A 23612-nucleotide genomic window follows, 5' to 3' on the forward strand; every position below is an offset into this window, starting at 1 on the left:
CCCCGCCCACGTTCGCTGAGCATGCCGGGTCCATCGCCCCAGCCGCTCCTCCGCGTCTGTCCCGCTCAATCTTCCTTGTCCCGCGGCCTCCAGTCGGAGGAATGCACGACAATAGGTGGAACTCTATTCACACCTCCTTAGTCATTCTCGCTCCAGTCAGGGTGTCCCTAAAGCCCGTCTCACCTGTGCAAATAAAACGGCGCACGAGTTAGCGGCTCCGTGGACCAGGAGAGCGCGCGACAAGCCGGAAGTGATGCGCGCCGTGCCCGCGTATTCCCGCCCTGCCCTTCGCCTGCCGGTCGGTGGCGGGAACTGGGGCGACCGTGCTGACGGCGGTGAGTGTAAGTGTCACCCGGTGTGGCGGCTCGGGGCTTCCTAGGCCTGATAGTCTCACACCTGGGAACGGAGCTAGGACTTTGCGACCACCTCGCCCTTTCCCTATCCCGGAAGCCCCGGGGACGAGCCGGTGGCGTCCACCCTCCGGAGACGAGAGGCTGAAAGGCCCAGGCAGTGCCCGGGAGTACGGGGAGCTGGGGATAACAGGTGACCAGCCCGAGAAATTGTGAGGGTAGCCTTCGTTTTCCTCAGCTCCTGCGCCCTTAATGCCCCTGCTATGTCTTCCCCTTACGCACTGGTTCGCGCAGTGGTAGCTCCGTACAGCATCTTTCAGAGCCCTGCTTTGAGCTGTAGTACTGTTTAGTAATTACTGCATCTGGCAGGGATGGAGTAATCCAGTAACGTTAAAAAGCTTGGCTGTTTACAGTTATTAGCCATTTATTTACTGAGTATCCAAATGCCAAGCACAGAAGTACGTGTACACACAAGTATGCTTTCTCTCTGTGTTCTTTTTTTTTTTTTAATTAAAGTGAGGTCTAATTGACATACAGTATTAGTTTCAGGTGTACAACAGTGATTAGACGTTTGTGAAATTATTGAGTATATACCCTATGCTGTACATTACGTCCCATGACTTATTTATTTTATAACTGGAAGTTTGTACTTCTTAACCCCCTTCCTCCTTTTTGCGTCCTCCCTTCTGACAAGCACTGGTCTGTTCCATGTATCTATGAGTCTGGGTTTTTGTTTGCTTTGTTTTTTAGATTCCACAAGTAAGTGAAATCATGCAGTGTTTGTCTTTCTGACTTGCCTGTATTAGTATAATACTTGCAAGGTCCATCCATGTTGCCACAAGTGGCAAGATTTTATTCTTTTTTATGGCTGAGTAACATTACATGTGTGTATCACATCTTTATCCATTCATCCACTGATGAACACTTAGGTTGTTTCCATAACTTGGCTGTTGTAAATAGTGCTGCATTGAACATAGGGGTGCATATATCTTTTTGAATTAGTGATTTTAGGTTGTTGGTTTGTTTGGTTTTTTTCCAGATAGATACCCAATACTGGAATTGCTGGATCATAGAGTAGCTCTATTTTTAGTATTTTGAGGAAACTCCATTTTAAGGAAACTGTATATCATACTGTCTGCATCAGTTTACATTCCCACCAACAGAGCATGTGGGCTTTCACAATTCTTTTATTTAACTTTTATTCATTCTTTTATTAACTGCCTTACTGAATAGGCCTTAACTCCTTTTATAGCAGGGGAAGTGAGTCTTATAAATGGTAATTCAGTCACCACATATTATGGAACATCTGTCGTGCACCAGTTACTGCTTTAGGCACTGGGGAAAAGCAGTGAAAAAAGTAGAATTGCCACTGATGCTGGGGATTTTCAGGCAAGCTAATGATGCTTTTCTATCCTTAAAACAGCCTTCTGCTGCCTAGAAGAAAGTTTACCTGAACGTTAATAGTCGTTACCTTCTGGGTAAGATTTTGTATGACTTTTTAAAACAACTCATACTTTTCTTTTTTTTTTTTTTTTTTTTTAAAGATTTTATTTATTTATTTGACAGAGAAAGACACAGTGAGAGAGGGAACACAAACGGGGAGTGGGAGAGGGAGAAGCAGACTCCCTGCCCAGCAGGGAGCCCGATGCGGGACTCGATCCCGGGACTCCAGGATCATGACCTGAGCCGAAGGCAGTCGCTTAACCAACTGAGCCACCCAGGCGCCCAACAACTCATACTTTTCTGCTTTGTTTTGGTTTCTTCAGATGAGCATGTTATTAGCAAAAGAGCGGTTTCCATTTTAACAACACAGTCCCCGGCCCAACTCTCCACACAAAATAGGCTCTGAAGGCAGTCATTGGCTCTACCAGTAAAACAGGCCCTTGAATGGAGCTCTAGGCCCAGGAAAAGAAATGAAAGTTCTCATTTGTGGTCCCAGCACTCCTCATTGCTAAGTCCATTCCAGGGTCTGAGCTAGAGGTAGGTCCATGACTGGAATGGAAGAGACTGTAGATGCCCATTCACAGTTTGGCCACTAATGACATCATATTTGTCAAAAAGTGAGGAACCCTTAAAATTTTTTCAGTCATAAGATTTATCTTTGATCTGTAACTCTCACTATAAATAGATTCTAGGTTCCTTAAGCACTTTGGCCTCTTTAATTGTCCCTGTAGCTCTCAGTACAATACATTTAGGGGCTGCTAGGTCGTGAGGTGATGTCCTTTATTTAGTAAGTAATTATTGGAGTATTTTGCACAAGGTTAAGTGTGCTAGGTGTGCTTTCCCACTTTCTCGTAATGATTTCAAAAGAACTTTCCTGTTTTGCATCTGGTCAGAGTGAAGTAACGATGCAGGCTTTTCTAAAAGGCACATCTGTCAGTACTAAACCGTCACTGAAGGATCGAGGAGTTGCTGCCACAGCTGGAAGCAGTGGAGAGAACAAGAAAACCAAACCTGTTCCATGGGTGGAAAAATAGTAAGAATGCTTATATTTTTCTTGACGTAGTTAATAAATTACTTCTCTAACCAGTTTTAGTCACTTTTTTGTTGTTGTTATTATTGTTGTTGTTACTTAAGAGGGGGATGATTTGCTTTGTTTAGTTGTCCTTGAAAATCGCCCAAATATGTAAGTCCTAGAACCTTGCAACCGAAGGTACCTTCAGATGATCTAGTTTAATTGCTTTATAGATGAACCAAGGTCTTTCCTATAACTCAGGTCTATGGTTTTAGGGATTGAGATACAGCAAGAGAAAACAGAATTTCTAGAATGTGGCCATAAGCTCTTGGTCAGGAGTTCTACATAAATCCAAATAATCTGTTCCCGAACCTTTCATTACAGATAGGTGGAAATCATTGAGTTTTTGCTTATACGTTTTTGGCAAAAACAACACTTGAAGTGGCACTTCAATTTCAATCCGCTAAGTGATACTATGACAAGTAGTTGTAACCCCTGGTGTAGGCTCAATTATTATCAAAAGTTTGCGGATTACTTACAGGTCAAATAAGACCCTCATATGTTTAGTTTGGCACTAACAGTGATTTTTAAAATGGGAAATTTCACATAAAAATCTGGATTTTTAATTAAAAAAATAAATTATACAAAGGGAAAAAAAATCTAGCTTTTCAGCTTCTCAAGAGATTAGGCAGAACTAGATGCAGGTTCTCATTTGACAATAGTTAGTTGGACTTGAGTACTGCTTCTCATTCTGGAAAGGTCATATGTACCTCAGTTCACCGTAGTTCCTTCTGTTTTCTCTTGCCTTATACTCTGCCTTCTTTTACTCTTGTTTCCTCCCTGGCCCCAGGTATTTGAATATGAAACTCTAGCTTATAACTTATGCTGGTTTCCCTAGAAAACATTATCTGACCTAAAATTCCTACCTGGCATTGACCTTATTAATTAGAAATGTATAAATCAAAGAAGGGCTAGCTAATTAAGCACAATGCCTAATCTTAGGGTTAGGAGTATAACTTTGTTCCAGCTTCTCTTAAAATCACCAGTTAATGATGTAAAATGAAAATTATATGTTATTATACTTCATCTTGGTTAAATTTGTTAGTTAGCTCTCAATCAAGTGACTGGTTAGGCGTTTTTTTGTGCAGTTAGGTGATGGATGAAATTGGTATTAGTCAATTAACTATATTAACCAAAATAGTTGTCTGTCCTGAGGTTATTAAATAGTTCTTCCTTTTCCCCTTAAGTGCATGATCTTGTCAAAATATATTACTTTTTGGGCAAGTGTTCACTTTAAATTTTTAACCAGTTGACATTTGTGGTGTAATAAGATCTTTTTGCTTAATTTTTGTAAGCATTATAGATGTAAACTGCATCTATAAAGGGAAAAATGACTTCACTCCTTCAGTATGTATTAGCTTAAGGTAAATACAAGTGAGGTTTCCACCTACTTCCAGTTATGAAAGTTTCCCATTTTATTACCAATATTTGAGTATTATCATTGATATTTTAGCAAAAGGAACACTTAAGACATTTCTGTGGCTACTGTAATATACTAAATAATCTCTTTGGGTTCTTTTCCAGTCGCCCAAAATGTGTGGATGAAGTTGCTTTCCAGGAAGAAGTAGTTGCAGTGCTGAAAAAGTCTTTAGAAGGTGCTGATGTGAGTAGCAGATGATATTTCATGTCATTGGGAGATTTAAGATTTAAATTTTTTTTTAATTAAGATTTAATTGTTTTCCTTCTTTTCCTTCCTTTCATAACCTCCTGCCCCCCTTAAATACTAGCTGTATATTAGTTCAAATATTTATTGAGCATCTCCTATCTTATGGCATTGTTACATAGTACTTAAGTAGAGACCACTGAACAAGACATACTGGGTCCCTTTCCTTGTGAGCTTTGATTTTGGTGGGGAGACACAGAGAATAATCATGGAAGCCAAATAAATAAGAGAATAATAGATAATAATATGCACTATAAAGAAGAGTCAGAGATTCTTTGAAAGTATAATTGCTCACCTAATGTTAGGATTTGGTTTGAACTATACAAAAAATGAGTATTTAATTCTGCTTATAGCATTGTGTCTTCTGTCCATATGTGGGATAAAAAAAATTCTTCAATGACTTGCATTTTAGATGATTCAGAGACAAGATAACCCCATAAGAATTAGCAGTTTAAAATTGTGTATGATGAAGTGCTTTAAGAGCTCAGTGAAAGAAGGGGAAAAGTTGCAGATGAAAGTGGGGTGTGGTTTTTGCTTTATTCCCAAGAAGAGTTGCTTCCTTCCTTTCAACCTGGCTACTTTGAATTAGAGTTTCTTTTGGCTTTTGCTGCCATTATTCACTTCCTGGAATTACACTATAAGAGTATATATTTTGAAAGAAGTTATATTTATCAAACTATTTAAAATCTTTTTCTCTGCCAATTTTTGTTTTGATTTCATCCAAATACCTTTACCTTTTAATTTTATAATACACAGTTTTAATTGTATAGTAATAATTACACAGATTGCAGGACAAGATATATTTTAATTGGCCATATTCTCAACCCTTGAGGCAATTGTAGTGGGATTATGACCCAGTTCTTGACTTTATACCACCTATCTTACAAGGCTGAATTAGGAACTTCCTCTTTTAAAACACTTATTTAATATCTTATGTTTCTTTTCAGACTACGTTTTGTAAAACTTAAAGATGAAGGAATTTTTTAAATTCTACAGAGTAAAGAAAAATAATTCATTCTTTCATTTACTTTGGTATATGTGCTGCCAAAGCGAGCACTCCTTCATTTACATTAAAAGATTTTAAAGTAGAATTACAGGTTTTAAAGTAGAATTACAATAGATGATTTTCAGAAATCAGTTTTAAGAACTAATATTCTGCATACAGTTCTTGTGTACACCATATATATCACTGTTATATAATGTAAGGTTTAATAATTTTACCGTGTTTTAAGGAAGTTAAGTTATTGTATGTGATAGTTACATGGATGAATTATTACAAATATTGAGGTATGCATGGATCAAAATAATAGTTAAAGATGAAAAAACCTAGGAATTTTAATATAATTCACATACCCAAATTGACTAGCCCAAAGCTACCAGAAGGAAGGAAATAATAAAGATTAGAGTAGAAATAAGTGAAATAGAGACTAAGAAGAAATAATAGAAAAGATCAGTGAAACCAAGAGCTGCTTCTTTGAGGGGCGCCCGGGTGGCTCAGTTGGTTAAGCTCAGTTGGTTAACTGTCTGCCTTCAGCTCAGGTCATGATCTCTGGGTCCTGGGATCGAGCTTCACATCGGGCTCCGCATTGGGCTCCTGGCTCAGCAGGGAGCCTGCTTCTCCTCCCCACCTCCCTGCTCATGCTCTCTCTCGCTCGCTCTCTCAAATAAATAAAATATTTAAAAAAAAAGCTGGTTCTTTGAAAAGATAAACAAAATTGATAGACCTTTACCCCACTCCTCAAGAAAAAGAGAGGACTCAAAATCAGAAATGAAGAAAGAGAAATAGCAAATGACACCACAGAAATACAAAGAATTATAAGAGAATATTATGGAAAAGCATATACCAACAAATTGGACAACCTAGAAGAAATGGATAAATATTCCTAGAAACTTAACAATCTTTCAAAACTGAATCAGGAAGAAACAGAAAATTTGAATAGACCGATTACTAGTAATGAAATTGAATCGGTAATCAAAAAATTCCCAGCAGACAAAAGCCCAGGACCAGATGGCTTCACAAGTGAATTCAACTAAACATTTAAAGAAGAGTTAATACCTGTTCTTCTCAAGCTATTCCAAAAAATGGAAGAGGAAGGAAAACTTCCAAATTCATTCCATGAGGACAACATTACCTTGATACCAAAACCAGTCAAAAAGCTTAGGAGGTTCTTTGGTGTTTGTTTTTAAGTAGCAAAACTCATAGCCTATATCTTAAGCTGTATGCTACCAATGTAATAGTCTTCAGTTAATATATTTATCTGTACATTGGCTTATTGTACACATGCTGAGTACTGTACAAGATGCTGAGAATACAGATATGAATAAATAAGGTTCTTTTTTTTTAAGATTTTTTATTTTATTTTATTTATTTATTTGAGAGAGAGAGAATGAGAGAGAACACATGAGAGGGGGTAGGGTCAGAGGGCAAAGCAGACTTCCTGCTGAGCAGGGAGCCCGATGCGGGACTCGATCCAGGGACTCCAGGATCATGACCTGAGCCGAAGGCAGTCGCTTAACCGACTGAGCCACCCAGGCGCCCAATAAATAAGGTTCTTGACCTTAAGCTTACCATCTAGTGAGGTAGACGTATTTTACAATTAAACCAAAACACTAAATAAAGAACAATGATTGTAAATTGTTGTATATAAATAATTGCAAGTTGAATTAAGTGCAACAAAGAGTAACAGAGGAGTTCCACTTTAGATTGGGTGGTCAGGGAAGGCTTCTGACTTGTAATGTAGTAGAAGTTGGCGAAGCAGGAAAAAAGCAGTCAGACCCTAGCTGGGGGACGGGATAGGCCGTAAGTGCTTAGTTGTTGGAATTCATTGTAAACTGGAGCCTGGAAAGGTGAGCAGATCATGGACGTTCATAAATACAGGTTGGTTTTTGTTCGTCTGGTTTTGTTTTTCTAGGTGGAGTATGAAGCCAGTGAATAGTTTTAAGTCGCAAGCAGAGGGGCATCTGATTTGGGTGAAGAATGGATGGGAAGGTTGAGGGTTAGGCAAGAATGGAAGCAAATAAACTGCTTCCTAGTGTCCCATGTGCAGTGATTTCTGTACGTGAAAGGACATACTGAAGAGTGCAGTTTTATGACAGAGCTCATTAGAATTTAGTACATTTATCAATCTGTACCACAGATTAGTTGCCTGCTTGATAGGAGCCAAGCCAGTGAGATTTAAGGTATAAAAGAAGATAGTGATTTAGTCTTACCCATTCTTCCTCTAATTAATTCTCCCTGATATATGTGGGCATCCCTACAGGGTATATAATCATGGAGTAGAGTACTGCCAGGCACTTAGTAAACTTTTTTCCCACCACTACTCTAGGAACATCAGCTCATCCAGAGCCCTGATAAGTCTTTTTCATTCCTTTTTCCTCTGTATTAGCCAAATTGAAGGTCTCATTTGGTCTGTTTCCCCCTTGAAGCAATGGACATCTTTATAAAATACAAAATCTTTCTTACAAAATATAAAATCTTGCCTAATCCTGAGCAGAGGGGTGGGATAGGGAACTGACAGAAGCCTGAGATTCCCTTCAGAAAAAAGAGGTTTCGAGGTGCCTGGCTGGCTTAATCGGTGGAACTTTGCACTCTTGATCTCAGGGTTATGAGTTCAAGCCCCATGTTGGGTATAGAGATTACTTAAAAATAAAATCTTTTTAAGAAAAAGAAAGAAAGGTATCTAATTCCTGCTTTGAAAACTCACCTAAGTATATTGGGTATAAAACAGTCATAAATATTGATTCAGCTTAAGATATTAGACATTTTGGGGGAAAGTATAGTATTATGTGAAAAAGCAGGATTCACAACTACTAATAGTGTGATACTGGTTATATTAAGAAATATTTGTATTCAGATATGTGCCCTATTAAGGAAGTTGTTGCACTGTTCCATAGACATTTTCAGTCATCATTTTCATCTATTTGTACCAGAATACAACTTTTAAAAAATAAAATTTAACTTCTACAGCTCCCTAATCTCTTGTTTTATGGGCCACCTGGAACTGGAAAAACATCCACCATTTTGGCAGCAGCTAGGGAGCTTTTTGGGTAAGTTGAAATCTTTTTTTTAAAGACTTGACACCAAAAATCTCTGCTTTTCTTTAACTAAAAATTTGTATTTGGTTTCTTTGTAAGGTTATTATTTCTGTATTTTTTATTAATTCAGTGGGCCCGTTTCCAGTTCCTCCCCTCCAATAAATAAGCTTGCCTACATCTTTTGTAATCTTCATTCTGAACCTTATTCAAATATTTGATGTACTACAACATAGGAAGCCTTATGATTTTTGTCATCACTAACTTTTTCATTTTGATTTTGGAGCCCAAAGGACCTATCCTATCTTTATTCATGCCAATACTTTCATTACTCTCTTAATGGTGGTTGTGTTCACACATCTGTGTCCTTGTGTGATAGGATCTGCTGTGTCTCATGCTAATGACCCCACACCACTCCTTCTAGAGTTCTTTCTTGCTCTGGCCTTTCCAGGCCCTGCCTCTGGAGTGGCTAGGCCAACTCCTTGACCTCAAGTATCTTGAGTGTGAGCAGAGTATGTAGTAGTTGATGCAGAATTCCAGGTACACCAGAAGACCTCTGTGAGCCACTTTCTTAGATTCTTCTTCAGGATTGACTGTCTTGGCTTATCAACCATTGTAGAGGAGCCTTTTACCTAGAGTTAAAAGATATAAATCAGCCCAGGTATGATATCCCTAAAACATGCACCAATAGCAAAGTCTGTCTTAATCACTTCTTGGCCTTTTGGCTAAGATCAAGTGTACCAAAGGCTATCTTGAATTTATCCAGAACTTTTATATCAGGCATATATATGGTGAAAGGGTACATCTGAAATCCCACATGTGAAAATATTCAGATACCTCTGAAACCACCAAATATGTACAGATAATTAGTTATGTTGAAATGTGAAGAAAAAAGGGGAAGGTGCTGTGAACCTAATATTTTATTTGACAGCAATTTTTGTTTCTCAAGGAAATTATAAAAGAGCTTTTTTGATTATTCCACAACTCAGATCCAACCTGATGAACGAGCCTTAGCAATGTAGTCATAATGAAATCCAAGTAGTTTATTAATAGTTTTTTGAGAGGAGGTCAGTCCAAATTATGTAATTTTTAAAATATCCTGTTAAAAATAATGTTTGTCCTTTAGAACGAAATTTAATTATGAATTACACATTTCATAGTATATGTGGTTTTAAAATGGAAAATATATGCACAGAGCTTTATGAATGTGCCCATAGAAAAATGCTTAGAAGGTTATCATACTGTTTAGGAAAACTAAAGACAAAACTAAGTCCCAGTTCTTATTTTTTTAATTAAAAAATAAATACGTGTATAGTAAAGTAAAGTTTTCAAAAACAAAGACTTGGCAGGGTGTGCCAGTTATTTTAATTTTCTTTTGATTTCTCAGATGACCCTATGGTGAGCTATTTTTAATAATTTTTTTTTAAACTCAAAAAAAAAAAAAAACCTGTTCATGTTTTAATCCAGTAATAGTCCTTATAGCAAGCTACCTTATGGAAATAATTGAAAATATGCTGTGTTGCAGCATTATTTAAAATTGTACCATATTTAAAACTATTTAAATATCTAACAATAGAAGAATAAATTAAGTAAATGATGGTACAATCATAGGATAGAATGTCATAGTTATTAAAATGGTATTTACAGTGGTTCTGATGACATGGCAAGATATTTATGATACAATCTTAAGTGGAAAATTGATTTAAAATTTTATTATTTATGTGATACCATCTACCTGTTTTTTAAACTGCATGTCTCTACAAAATAAAAAATACAAGTGATTGCATGCCTTCTATCTAGTACTTACTAGGTGGATTTTAAACTACTACAGAATGTGCAATTGTTAAAATGTGGTTTAAACCTCAGTTACTTATATGCTCTGTTATTTTTCATACTTGTTTCATTTTGACATAGGCCTGAACTTTTTCGATTAAGAGTTCTTGAGTTAAATGCATCCGATGAACGTGGAATACAAGTAGTTAGAGAAAAAGTGAAGAATTTTGCTCAATTAACTGTGTCAGGAAGTCGTTCAGAGTAAGTAAAGCTCACTTTTCCTTCTTCATACCATGTCATTGCATTTGTTTAAAATACGTTTCTGCCAAATGTCCAACTCCTTTTTCATGTTAGAGCGTATATTTTTTTATTTTATTTTTTTAAGGAATCTCTACAAGCAACATGGGGCTCGAACTTACAACCCCAAAATTAAGAGTTGCTTGCTCTACTGACTGAGCCAGCCAGGTGTCCCTTTATCTAAATTATTTAAACCCAGAAATGACCTTTCCATTATAATACCTAATTTTAAATTGTTTAGCTGTCAAGGGTTTTGAACTTATGTTTTGTCTAAGGAGTATTTATTAATCAAATTTGGTAGTTTGGTGGTACACCTGATTTTTGTTATTGTGTTATAAAAAAAAGTTCTGTCAGTTATCTTAAGCTTCAGTGTATATTTCCTAATTAGGGTGACCATATAAGTTATTGTCCAAACTGAGACACTTTTAGAGTAAAAGAGGAAGTATTATTAATAATTTAAATAGGACTGCTCTGAGTTAAACAAGGATGTTTAGTCAGCTACTTATAATCCTTATGTGGCACAGTTCTAAGATTAAATTTTTTGGAACCTGGTATATATTTAAATTCATATCAGAGCACACTTAAGAATTTGTAGAAAGTGAATGACTGATTTTTGATATCTACCTTGGATTGACAATGCATATAAATCCTATATTTGATAAGGGACTTCGATCAAGAATATATAAAGAACTCGTACATTTTAGTAATCAAGAGAAAACCCAATTTAAAAGGCAAAGGAACTGATAGACCTTACACCAAAGAAGATACAGTAGTCCCCCTTTATCTGTGGCTTCAGTCAGTTTCCATGGTTTCACTTGCCTACACTCAGCTGAAGTCCAGAGCAAATGATTCACCTTCTGACATAATCATCATCAGGTCATTAGTAAGTAACCTAGCATCACAGTGCCTATGTCATACTTCACTTTGTCTCATCACATAGGCATTTTACCATCTCACATCACAAGAAGGGGGAGTACAGTCCAATAAGATATTCTCAGAGAGACCACAGTTGCATAATTTCTATTACACTATATTGTTAAAATTGTTTTCTTTCATTATTATATTGTTAATGATGTTGTTATTGTTAATCTCTTACTGTGCCTGATTTATAAATCGAACTTTTTCATAGGTATGTGTGTATAGGAAAAACACGGCATATATATATTTATATACTGTTTGATACTATCCAGGGCTTCAGGCATTTGCTGGGGTCTTAGAACACATTCCCTGTGGATAAGGGGAGACTACTATACAAAAGGCCCATAAAGACATGAAAACATGCTCATCAACATCATTAGCCATAGAGAAATGCAAATCAAAACCATGATGAGATACCACTTAATGCATACTAGGGTAGCTCTTAGCAAAAAGACAACATATTGGCAAGAATGTGGAGAAATTGGAACCCTTACACTTCACTGGTTGGAATGTAAAATGGTACAGACATTTTGAAAATAGTTTGGCAGGTCATCTAAAAATTAAACATAGAGTTACCAGATAACCCAGTAATTCCAATCCTAGGTGTATACTCACAAGAAACGAAAAAATAGGTCTATTCAAAACATGTTAAAAAATGTTCGTTAGCAGTATTAGTCATAGTAGTCAAAACGTGGAAACAACCCAACTCTCCATCAACCTATGAATGAACGAATAAAATGTGCTATATCCCTTTGCCGTATTATTTGTAGTGGAGAGTAATGACATGAAGTAATGACATACTACAACATGGATGAACCTTGAAAGCATGCTAAGTGAAAGAAACCAATCACAAAAGACAATGTATTAATCCATTTATATGAAATGTGCAGAATAGGCAGATCTTTAGAGACAGAAAGTAGAGATCCATGATTGCCTACCGCTGGGAGAACTGGAAGGCGTGATGGGCATGGGGTTTCTTTTTGGGATGAGAGTGTTCTAAAATTAGATTTTGGTGACAATATATGAATTATAACTCCTGTTTTCTGAATCAGTGGGAAGCCATGTCCTCCTTTTAAGATTGTGATTCTGGATGAGGCAGATTCTATGACCTCAGCTGCTCAGGCAGCTTTACGACGTACCATGGAGAAGGAGTCTAAAACCACACGATTCTGTCTCATCTGTAACTATGTCAGTCGGTATGTATATTGCCCTGAAGATAGATGGTAGGCAGCCTTGTTTTGATAACTCCAGTTAGGGAGAGAAAAAAATGTAAATGTTTCAAGGCTACAGTAATTTCTCCTCCATCAAGTCTTGATTTGTTCTTGATAAAAATGAGTTCTTTGGGGGAAAATCTTTAGATACTCACTTTTTTTTTTCCCCGATATTTTACAGAATAATTGAACCTCTGACGTCTAGATGTTCTAAATTCCGATTCAAACCACTGTCAGATAAAATTCAACAGCAGCGATTACTAGACATTGCTGATAAAGAACATGTCAGAATTAGCAATGAGGTAATTACTTATTATTACAAATATTGTTGTTACGAATTCCTTTGATGATTCATAAGAGGTCCCAAAAGCATCAGATGTGGTGCTTTACATTTGGAATGTCTAGGAATTACAGGTTCAGCCTTCTTGTTACTATTATAAGCTTATTATCAATATTTCAGAGAGCCAGAACTGGGGCAGATTTCATACACATAATGCAAATTCTCCGATAACAAATCTCTGCATAATAAGATTTTAGTGTCCTAGCTAATATTTCACTTGAGGAGTGAATTTTGTGATGAAATTTTGGTGATGAAAGAGGGTATGTAGGCCTTACTCATTTTAACAGAATTTAACCGTAATTGAATCGTCTTTATGTATTCAAGAAAATAGGATTAGAAATACGGAACATTTGTCTCTGCAAATTTCTTTCAAAGACAAGAGATCTCTAGCCTTCCACTGGACTGATGCTATCTCCATGAATTTTGTCATTCCCTTAAAACCGAAAATAAGTTTTATTTTTCTCCAACTAACTCGGCTAAAACAGCATTTTTTCACTTTTCTTTATTAAAGTCAAAGTCTTAATTGGCCATCATAGGTTAAAAAAATTTTTTTCTCTTTTCAGGGAATAGCTTGTCTTGTTAAAGTGTCAGAAGGAGATTTAAGAAAAGCCATTACATTTCTTCAAAGTGCTACCCGATTAACAGGTGGAAAGGAGATCACAGAGAAGGTGATAACAGACATTGCTGGGGTAAGAATACGAGATAATTTTAAAAATTTTGGTTGGGCTTGGGGCTCTTAGAAAATTTTCATCTAACAAATGTATTCAGAATGCTTATTATGTGCTGGTTTAATCCATTCAGGCAGCTTTAACAAAATACTGTAAGCTGAGTGGCTTATAAACAAATTTCACAGTTCAGGAGGCTGGGCAGTCCAAGATCAAGATACCTGTATTGAGTATCTGGTGAGGACCAACTTCTTAGTACATAGACTCCTAGTTCATGGACTCACCTGCATCCTTTCTGGCAGAAAGACCTTTTATAAGGGCACTAATCCCTTTCATGGGGATTCTGCTCTCATACCTAATCAACTTCCCAAAGTTCTCACCCTCTTAGTATCACAGTAGGGATTTTTAACACGAAACCTGAGGGACAGCCTATAGCATGTGCCAAGTACTATGCTAGAAACAGTGTTACACGGAAATAACCTGGAAGCATCACAACACTTCAGTGATAACGGCAGTTGAGAGATTTAACAGATATCCCTGTTCTTACTAATCTGACAAAGGGTCATATATAAAGGGGCAGTATCCCACTTGGAGAAATCATTTGTCAGGGTTCATCTCTACTAGTATAACTACTACTTTTAAGACTTAAGCTCGTAAGATATTTTTCATACCGTTAAGAAATTGATAGCATTAGTCCCCTTTAATTTTCTGGGTATTATAAGCTTTCTAAAAGCAATCTCATTAGTGGCATCTTTACTAGGAAAGGGGGCATCTCCCTTTAAGCTAGTTGATAGATGTTAGCCATTGCTGAGGAACAGTTAGAACCACTTGGGTCTGAGCCATTGGGGAGAGTTTTTAGCTGCTCACCCACTGAGCAGTTCAGCTGTTCTTATCCCATCTTGGGCCCAAGCCTGAAACTTTCAGGGGCATTAAAAATTTTAAAAGCAAAATGCATCACTATTACCTAATCAGGGTTAGGTTATGGTTACCTGAAAAGCTTATTTCAGTAATTTTCTGGTGCTCCATGATAGGAGCATGAGGTTCTTCCCAAGTTCTTCCTTTGCCTTCCCAAACTTTAGGTAATACCAGCTGGGACAATTGATGGAATATTTGCTGCGTGTCAGAGTGGCTCTTTTGATAAACTAGAAGCTGTGGTAAAAGTAAGTCACTTTACAGGTAACTTTGGGGAAGGAAAAAATTATGATCCTACTAAATTCAACTCTTTCTGTTGCAGGACTTAATTGCTGAGGGCCATGCAGCAACTCAGCTTGTAAATCAGTTTCATGATGTGGTCGTAGAAAATGATAACCTTTCTGATAAACAGAAATCCATTATCACAGAAAAACTTGCTGTAAGTAGGCACTTCACATTTCAGCAAAATGTGTTAAATACAACTCCATGGCAAATTTTCCTAACTTTTAGTTTTCTTATAGGAAGTAGATAAATGCTTAGCAGATGGTGCTGATGAACATCTACAACTCATCAGCCTCTGTGCGACGGTGATGCAGCAGTTAACTCAGAATTGCTGAAAGGATCATTTTTCTAAGATACAGTTTTGTAAGCTACTCAAGTTTAAGTATGATCTGATAAAAATAAAATGACCAAAGCACCTTTAAAGTGAATATACAATTTATTTAACATTCAAACTTCATTAAGACATGTGCAATATGGCAATTTTACTGGGGCTTTAACCCTACCTAGGATATGATTGCTTGCTGGGGCTTAGCAACAGGGTCCAGTTCACACTTAGCACTAATTAAATACTTTATTGAATAAATACAATACCAAACAAAATGCATTCAAATGCTCTCTTAAAAAAAAAAAAAAAAAAAAAAAAAAATCAATTTTAAAGGCCTTTCTATTCAGGCTAATGACAAACACAATAAAGGCAGATATGCTAGTTTAACATAATTGGCTGATTTTATACAGCACTTATATCTTTTAGTCCACAAGTATATTATTAAATGATAGAGAACATCTAATACAACCATTTCTACAGAACTAGGAAATAAATTTCTAAGAAAGAAAGATTTTACAGACCCCATCTTTTATACCCAACCCCAACAGTCTAACTCTAAAGAGGATAAAGCCAATGCCTTTCCTCACAAGAGCTCACGACTAAAGTCGCTTTGCTATCAAAATCTGTATTTCTGATCCGTTATGAGCATTGAGACAAGATTCAAATATTCCCAAAGAAGCACAATGCACGTTGTGATCGCCTATTCAGCAACAGCGAGCACTGCATTCAAAACTATCTCATCCCAGGAATTAAATAAGGTCAGCCACATTCATTGGCATTTCCTCCACTGTAGTATTGTAGAAAGTCTCAATGTCACGAAGAATCCTCTTGTCTTCTTCAGTAACAAAGTTTATAGCCACACCTTTCCTCCCAAATCGACCCCCTCTGCCAATTCTGTGTAAGAAAAAGAAATCAGAGCAATTAGAATGTTACTTCTCGAGTATGAATGAACTACTGAACATGATGATCCACTTGTTAACCATCAGCTGCTGTTTACTTAATAGGGTTATAGTTCGTGCTTCTAATTGGAGCGCACTAGCTGCTAATCAATATCTAGAGAAAAAAATCTTCCTTTGCAGTTAGTGCCAAAAGGATTCAAGGCTTGTCTGGCTGCAAAATGAGATTTTATCAGGTGTCTTGAGCATTACTTTTAAAGCAGATGACAGTATTGTGTTTGGGGTAATGAAATTAAAGCCCATACCAAAGTGGGCCAGCCAAGAGCAGATGTCAGCCTGGGACAGATGTAAACACCAGGGATAAAACAAAAAAGAACAGTTATGTAAATCCATTTCGACGCACCTCTGGAACTGTAAACTGTAAATACAAATGCTGCAAGGTTAACTATTGTCTAAAACTTACAACTTTTTCCAGTGGGAAAACAAGTATTTGGTATGGTAACCCAAACTTATCACTGCTTTTTTGCTCAGTTTCACACGTTATAACTCAAAATTAACTCAAACGTGTTTACCTCCAGAACAGCTACCTTCCTGATAGAAACCAGACAACACAAACCGCCTAAGAGACTAACATACAAAAATGCCTTGGCTGGAACAACTTAAAAATATCAAATAATCATGACAAAAGAAAAACAAATATAAATACCGACTCGCTCTTTATTCAAACAGTGTGCTGTTTCGCTTATGATTCCACGTCCTAAATTACGTCAACGCCGTTTCTGAGCGCCATCTCGTCATCAACTGCTGCTATCGACTCCTGTATTTTTTAAAAAGTCTTTTTTTACATCATATAACAAAGTACAGTTCAATTTACTTAGGGATAAAGCCACTATAACTAAACCAGGGTCTGCTCAAATTGCTACCAGACAACACCAAGAAAATCCCAACTACAGAGGAATCACCAAGAAAGCACATGGACACAAGAACTTCACTAAAAACTCAAAAGTAAGCTAAGACCAACAGATCTAAACCACCTGATCTGTATGTAATAAGTCCACAATTTGGGCAACGTTTACAACTGTTTTCCCACTGTAGATGACCAATCTTCCCAAGTACAATTTTAGTTACATCTTACCAAGTTACTAAGTCTTTTGTCTTTTTGCTTTCCTGATACGAAGTTACCTTTCAAACAAATCAATCCGTAGAAAAGCCACACATGAATTCATTTTACCAATACAGTAACAGCCAAAATGCCACCTACTCACCTGTGAATATAGTTTTCACGATTGGTAGGTAGATCATAGTTTATAACCAATGACACTTGTTGCACATCAATCCCACGAGCCTGAAAACACAATGGTATGGTGTTCAAATTCTAATTTAAAAAACTAGACAGCTATTAATGTAGGCCACAAAATAGTAGTGAACTATGGTAAGTGGTATAGCCCACTGTGGAGTGTGGTCTTGTCTTTACTCTCCCAAAGAGCCCAAGCTGGTAAAGGTTATCAAAAAACCTTCCCCCCAAAACAAACTTTTGGTAGATTAAAAAGTACAGTGGGAGACTTACCAACAAGTCAGTAGTGATCAAAACACGGCTTGACCCTGATCGGAATTCCCTCATGATAACATCTCTTTCCTTCTGGTCCATGTCACCATGCTGCAAATTAACAAACCTTAATTCAAGAATCACCAGTCAAATCACCTATTTAATTTTATTGACATGTATGAGACCAAGCGTCCCTGGCTGCTACAGGGGTATAGCAGACAGGTATAGTTAAGAAACAACTTTATTTTGAGCAGGGGGAACGACAACACAGCACTTAACAGCTATATTGTAGTCTAAATCCTGCTTTAATGCAAATACAATTATCACTACTAGAACACCTCTTACCAGAGCAGAAACTGTGAAGTCCCTGGCATGCATTTTCTCAGTGAGCCAGTCCACCTTGCGCCTTGTATTGAGAAAAATAACAGCCTGAGTAATCGTCAGTGTCTCGTACAAGTCACAAAGTGTATCCAACTTCCATTCCTACAATTTTTCAAAGTTAACAGTTATTAAAATCTAGTTTCCAACTCATGTTCATTAGAAATTCATTCTGTTAGGCCTATCCAAGACATATTGCACCAAATCTTAAGACAAAGGACACTGGACATTAAGAAAGAGGTCCACCCCAGTCTTCACAATCTAGTGCAGTTACTTTTCTTCTTGTGTGTACTCTGCTAGCATTATTACAAAAACTAAGGCAATCCTAGTTTCTGCAATTTTAGCACAGTGCTTATACAAGAAGGCTAAAAAATGAACATCTTAATGTTAAGTAATTAGACAAATTACCTCTCTTTCAACATTAATATAAAACTGTTTGATTCCTTCAAGGGTCAATTCTTCCTTTTTCACCAGAATTCGAATTGGATCTCTCATGAATTTTTTGGTCACTTCCAACACATCAGTTGGCATTGTGGCAGAAAGCAACACAACCTTAAAAAGACAATGATCATATGGTCACACAAACAGCACAACTTTCACAACACTCAAACTGAGACCTAGTGTCTTTGCCTCACTACAAAATCGTGTATAGTTATGCACCAATTGCTTTAAGCAGGGGGGAAGGACAAATCCATCAGTACACCTACATTAAACCTAAACCCCAACCTACTACAGAACAGGGAGTAAAATTAAAGCTCACCTGAATACTTGTATTTAATTTTTGGAAAATCTCATAGATTTGATCCTTAAACCCTCGGCTCAACATTTCATCTGCTTCATCCAAAACAAACATTTTGATCCATTTTGGAGCTGACAAAGCAAGCCATACATACTATCAGCTCTAGATGCACAGGGATACTATTTAAGTAACAATTATACTCTCATTGGACAGCAATACTTACAAAGATATCTTCTGTTTAACATATCAAATACTCTCCCTGGTGTACCAACAACAATGTGTGGTGCTTCAGCCTGCAGTTTTTGCATTTCATTCCGAACATTGGTTCCACCAATGCAGGCATGACAAGTTGCTCCCATATAGTCTCCAAGTGCCAGAATTACCTTTTGGATCTAAAAGCCAAAACCCTTAATTATTATCCAGTAGAATTACAGGCTCTGTGCCTAAACTTCCAAAGCATATGGCAAATATCTGGTCTGCAAATAGCTTCTATGCATGCACAATACTTAACTCCAAGCTTAAAATGCAGACTGATCTAACTGCTTCATGATAAAATGCCCTTAACAGGTCTTCCTTGTGCCTTGTCAAACTTGGGATCCTGTTGCCCCAGATACCAGCTAGGTTAGTTAAACGATTTTAGTTAAATCATTTCCTACATTGCTTTTCATTGTGTAGGAAGGTGTAAATAGTGGAACTCTGCCATTACATCTAGGACAACTTGTTGATACTTTAGTTTTTCCCAAAATACTGGACCTTATGTCCTCTTGACCTTAATAAAACCTAGTTTCATTAGCAAGGTTTTACTTCAAAGCCAATATAGCAGTGAGCTTTGAAAACATAGCATGCAACAGATGCATCACAAACTACTGAGACAGTCAAATGATAACATGTCACTGCAGTTTTCATGTTGCACAACTGCATTCAAACTTAAAAATGGGAACAGATCTAGTCCACCCTGAAAAGCTTTGGTTTCTCAAATCTGTTACACAACCCTGCCAACCGGTACCTGCACACCCAGTTCCTATTTTTAACTTTCAACAAAAACTCCCTGCATGCATGGACAATTAAAAAGGAGGGCTCTTACTGATAGGACCAATTTACACTAAGTTTTAAATTCTTCACAGTTGTGAAACCTGAAACCTATGCAACACGCAAGCAGTTTTTTTGAACTACACTATCAATACCTGTTGAGCCAGTTCTCTGGTGGGGGCCAATACTAGTGCTTGGGTCTCCTTGAACTCAATCTCCAACTGTTGCAGGATGGAAATAGCAAATGTGGCTGTCTTGCCAGTACCTGACTGAGCTTGAGCAATCACATCATACCCTAAAAAAAGTAGGATACATATTTACCGATCCCACATCAAACCGCCACTTCTAGTTCACACCATGTATTCCGTTTGGAACATTAATTATGCCCAAATAATAAGTGATCAGCAATGAGTATTCTCTTCATTTCAGGTCAGTCCCGAAAGATGATTGCCATCATTTCACTTTAAGGAATACAAACAGGTGCTAGTCCCCCAGAAGTTATTTTCCCTTTTACGGTCCAGGTCTTTCTAGAACAGTTAATTCGTTTTAAAAAAGTGATAACTAGTTCTTTTACCTTTAATACAAGGAATAATAGCTCTCTGTTGAATAGCTGAAGGCTTCTCAAAACCATAAGCATAGATGCCCCGAAGAAGAGACTCCTTTAAATTCATATCGTCAAAGTTATCAACAATCTCATTCCAGTTGCTCTGTAAATTACATATAAAAGAAACTGAATAAATGGGATGAACAAGCTCACCTTTCCAACGTCTCAAAATCAACAACCATTTCTTACCTCGATGACACCATCAGGGTCCATTCCCTCTGGGCCTCCATGTTCTCTGCTGACAAGAATACTGCAGTTAGAGAACATCCCTTTCCCCAGCCATCCTTTACTACACATTAGGGGAGAGCCCTGTTATATAGCCGGTCTAGTCTGGCCACTCTCCCCTGCACGTGTACACCCCCAAGGCAGTCAAGGAAGCTGGCGCTGCAGGGCACGGAATGTTCGGTGCGCGCCTGCCCGAAGGCCGGCAACAGGGGACGCCCAGGAAAGGCCCCACGGACGCCGGCCCTTCCCCCAGGCCCGAGCGCCAGGCGCTCCCGTCTCGGCGGCAGACCGTCTCGCGAGAGCTCCACGCGCTGAGCTCCGCCCCTTACACTGCGCAAGCCGCGGTGATTGACGCGGGCCGAGGCCTGGCGAGAGCGATGCCAACGGTTCGCACGGACCCCGTTGCCGGCGCGGTCCCATCCGCCTTGTGGCCTTGGCGAGCGGGCGCCGTTGTCACCCTCCCCCCACCCCACCTAAAGTCGAGCACTGCAACTCGCGCCTTCCGCCGCAAATAAAGCTTCGGGCCCCGTTGCACTGTCTCGACTGCTGACTGCGCCACCGCTTTAACTATACCTGCTCCGTACGGGCAGGGGAAGCGGCCGGGATTTCAAAGCGTCTTGGGGAGAAAAAAAAAAGACACCCTCCAACCAGTCCGTTTTTGTACCCTTGCCTCCCCGCAATCCAGGCCCTACCCATCATGGAAGCTTCTCGAAGGGCAGAGGAGTGCTAAACCCCAAGGAAACGCCTATGAACCCAGAGCTCCCTGCCTCCACGCCGTCCGTTACCATCTCCGCCGGTGCCATATGACCTTCACCACAAAACACCACCGCCGAGAAAGCGCCATACCTGTTATAATCCGCGGAGCCACCAGACATGATCCGAAAAACCACTCAGCGCCCGACTGGAAAGACAGCGGTACCGCGCCACCCGTTTTTTATAGGCTCGCGGCCGGAACCCGTTTTCTGCGGAGGAATTTTCTCGTCGCTCTTCGGTCAACCACCAAATTGTGATCCTGGGGTCCTTAGCTCAGAAAATATCCTAAGCGAGTGGCTGGGAAAATCCAAATTTGGTTATTTCTCGATCTTACAGGGCCGCTGGGAATCCCAGGGCCTTGGGGGAGGGTTGGGACTCTTTGCCTTGCGGCGGAAGAATATTGCAGCAAGCGGTAGCCAAACCGCGCTCCCCGCCCGCCCCGCTCCTACGGGGTTTCCGCGTCCCTGAAGCAGAGGCGGCCGGGGGAGCCGAGCGGGACCGGGAGGCGGAAGCCTGGGGCGGCTGCGTGCTGGGCGGCCGGCGCTTCCCCGCGGGCCAGTTGGGCCGAGCTCGCCGTCCGCCGCCGGCGCTCGGGGCCCGCGGCGGAGGCACGGCCGCGCTCTGCACTGGGGGGTCAATGGGGTTATTCCGCCGGCTCCCACCGCTGTTTAATTCGACGGTAAAGAGCTGCCTGGCCTTTAGCTGAGCGTTTAACATCTATTCAGATCTTAAAAGTGTGAAACTTCCTGCTAGGGAAAATGTCGGCCACCCAGCATGTCCCAGGAAATCCGGTGCACCGTAGTACGTTGTGCCAAGCGAGGAAAAAATGTGTAGTGTCCTTTGCAAATGTCTCTGGCGTAGCCAACTGTTCTCATGTTGCCTCTGGTCTTCTCTCGCTCTCTTTTTAAAATAATACTAATAATTTTTACGTGTGGGGAATGCCCGATAAGATCGTTGTGAACTTTTGCAAACGGTTAACTGCTAAGGAGTAATTTTCCTTGTAATGCAGGAATTTAAATGGACGCTTCCGGCAGATATAGCTCCATGCCCCTTTGGGACTAGATAGATTGTGATTCTGGTCTATACTGCTCATTTTTTTCCAAAAGGCTTTGAACTTTAATTGCTTAATACCTAATGCATATTGATTTAATGGAGATTGAGAGCAATATAACCCTTGCTGCTTAAATAAACGGCACGATTCTCCCCAGAGGTTTTCAACTGTAGCTGTGACCCAGGCATGGGTTAGGCCCGATGCATTTAGTCATTTAACTTTAAAATACTACCCACACTGCAAGATATTATCAGGGAAACATTTTCTCATTAAGTCAGACGGCCACCTAAAAGTTGACATAATTTTTTAATCTGTATATGATAGTTGATTCTAAATACATTTTCTTCAAAAAATGTATTTGAAAATTATTATTGTGCCAGGAAGTCTGACAAAAACGAATACCAAGATGACAAAGTAGACGTGGGTCTCATTTTAGGGATGCTGCTCCTTATCCATCCCCCTGTAATAATGTTCAAATTCAGATTTGAGATAACGCCAGATATTTTCTGAGAATGGAGGTCAAAGATCCTTATTGTCTCATCTAAAACCTACAACAACTCTCCTGGGATCTGAGAAATGGAAGGAAATACTAAATCAGAAAAATGACTAACCATTTAGTCTCACTGGAGTCTTTAGGGTGAAACCAATCAATCACAGGGTGAAGTCAATCAACAATTAACACCTAATTGTTGACCTTTTTTTAGGTTTAGCACTACTGTTACATGCTGTGGAGGATTTCCAGAATCTCTTAAAAGGAAATAAACAAGGGCTAAATTCTTGTTTAGGTCACAGTTGCTGAAGGGGTTTCAAGGTAAAAAAGCTTCCTAATAAAAAATCCAGAGTCAAAATCCAAACCCACAGCGCCTGCAACCCTACAATGTAATTTTTTTTTTTTTTTGAGAGAGAGGTAGAGAGAGAGCCAGAGAGAGAGCACAAGCAGGGGGAGGGGCAGAGGCAGAGGGAGAAGCAGACTCCCCGCTGAGCAGGGAGCCCAATGCGGGGCTCAATCCCAGGGCCCTGGGATCATGACCTGAGCTGAAGGCAGACACTTAACCGACTGAGCCACCCAGGCACCTCTCTACAATGTATTTCTAATGAATGCTATGTT

The 23612-nt window shown here is 39.0% G+C and overlaps 2 protein-coding genes and 4 non-coding genes across 13 annotated transcripts; 1 reads left to right on the forward strand and 5 right to left on the reverse strand.

Annotated features, from left to right (window-relative positions):
* Positions 1 to 305: 305 nt before the first annotated feature.
* Positions 306 to 15576, forward strand: RFC4 (replication factor C subunit 4). Its single transcript, XM_021692574.2, has 11 exons — positions 306 to 341; positions 2687 to 2826; positions 4390 to 4468; positions 8496 to 8575; positions 10475 to 10594; positions 12601 to 12744; positions 12941 to 13061; positions 13663 to 13788; positions 14844 to 14924; positions 14999 to 15115; positions 15198 to 15576. Exons 2-11 carry the CDS (start codon positions 2699 to 2701, stop codon positions 15291 to 15293), a joined length of 1092 nt encoding a protein of 363 aa, XP_021548249.1. The 5' UTR covers positions 306 to 341; positions 2687 to 2698; the 3' UTR covers positions 15294 to 15576.
* EIF4A2 (eukaryotic translation initiation factor 4A2) lies at positions 15376 to 21793 on the reverse strand. Of its 8 annotated transcripts, none has more exons than XR_002480447.2 (12): positions 21547 to 21590; positions 20665 to 20713; positions 20446 to 20578; positions 20027 to 20166; positions 19066 to 19234; positions 18864 to 18973; positions 18512 to 18655; positions 18071 to 18208; positions 17747 to 17836; positions 17445 to 17524; positions 16886 to 16996; positions 16093 to 16177 (listed from the first exon to the last, which is right to left on the reverse strand). XR_002480447.2 is itself a non-coding variant. In XM_021692571.2 (11 exons), exons 1-11 carry the CDS (start codon positions 21573 to 21575, stop codon positions 16033 to 16035), a joined length of 1224 nt encoding a protein of 407 aa, XP_021548246.1. In that variant the 5' UTR covers positions 21576 to 21793; the 3' UTR covers positions 15376 to 16032. The 8 variants fall into 8 exon arrangements, 6 of the variants coding, with proteins under 6 accessions (XP_021548246.1, XP_044775902.1, XP_044775905.1 ...); XR_002480448.2 differs by having other exon boundaries at positions 16106 to 16177; positions 16890 to 16996; XM_021692571.2 differs by lacking the exon at positions 16886 to 16996 and having other exon boundaries at positions 15376 to 16177; positions 20665 to 20710; positions 21547 to 21793.
* On the reverse strand, positions 17581 to 17720 carry LOC123323199. The gene has a single exon (XR_006539273.1). It is a non-coding gene; the product is annotated as a small nucleolar RNA SNORA4 (small nucleolar RNA).
* Positions 17900 to 18031, reverse strand: LOC123327007. The gene has a single exon (XR_006541472.1). It is a non-coding gene; the product is annotated as a small nucleolar RNA SNORA63 (small nucleolar RNA).
* On the reverse strand, positions 18294 to 18469 carry LOC123323243. Its single transcript, XR_006539299.1, has one exon. It is a non-coding gene; the product is annotated as a small nucleolar RNA SNORA81 (small nucleolar RNA).
* Positions 20267 to 20335, reverse strand: LOC123323250. The gene has a single exon (XR_006539303.1). It is a non-coding gene; the product is annotated as a small nucleolar RNA SNORD2 (small nucleolar RNA).
* Positions 21794 to 23612: the final 1819 nt, after the last annotated feature.

This window comes from Neomonachus schauinslandi, chromosome 1 (genome assembly GCF_002201575.2).
Source record: "Neomonachus schauinslandi chromosome 1, ASM220157v2, whole genome shotgun sequence".
Taxonomy (NCBI): Eukaryota; Metazoa; Chordata; class Mammalia; order Carnivora; family Phocidae; genus Neomonachus; species Neomonachus schauinslandi.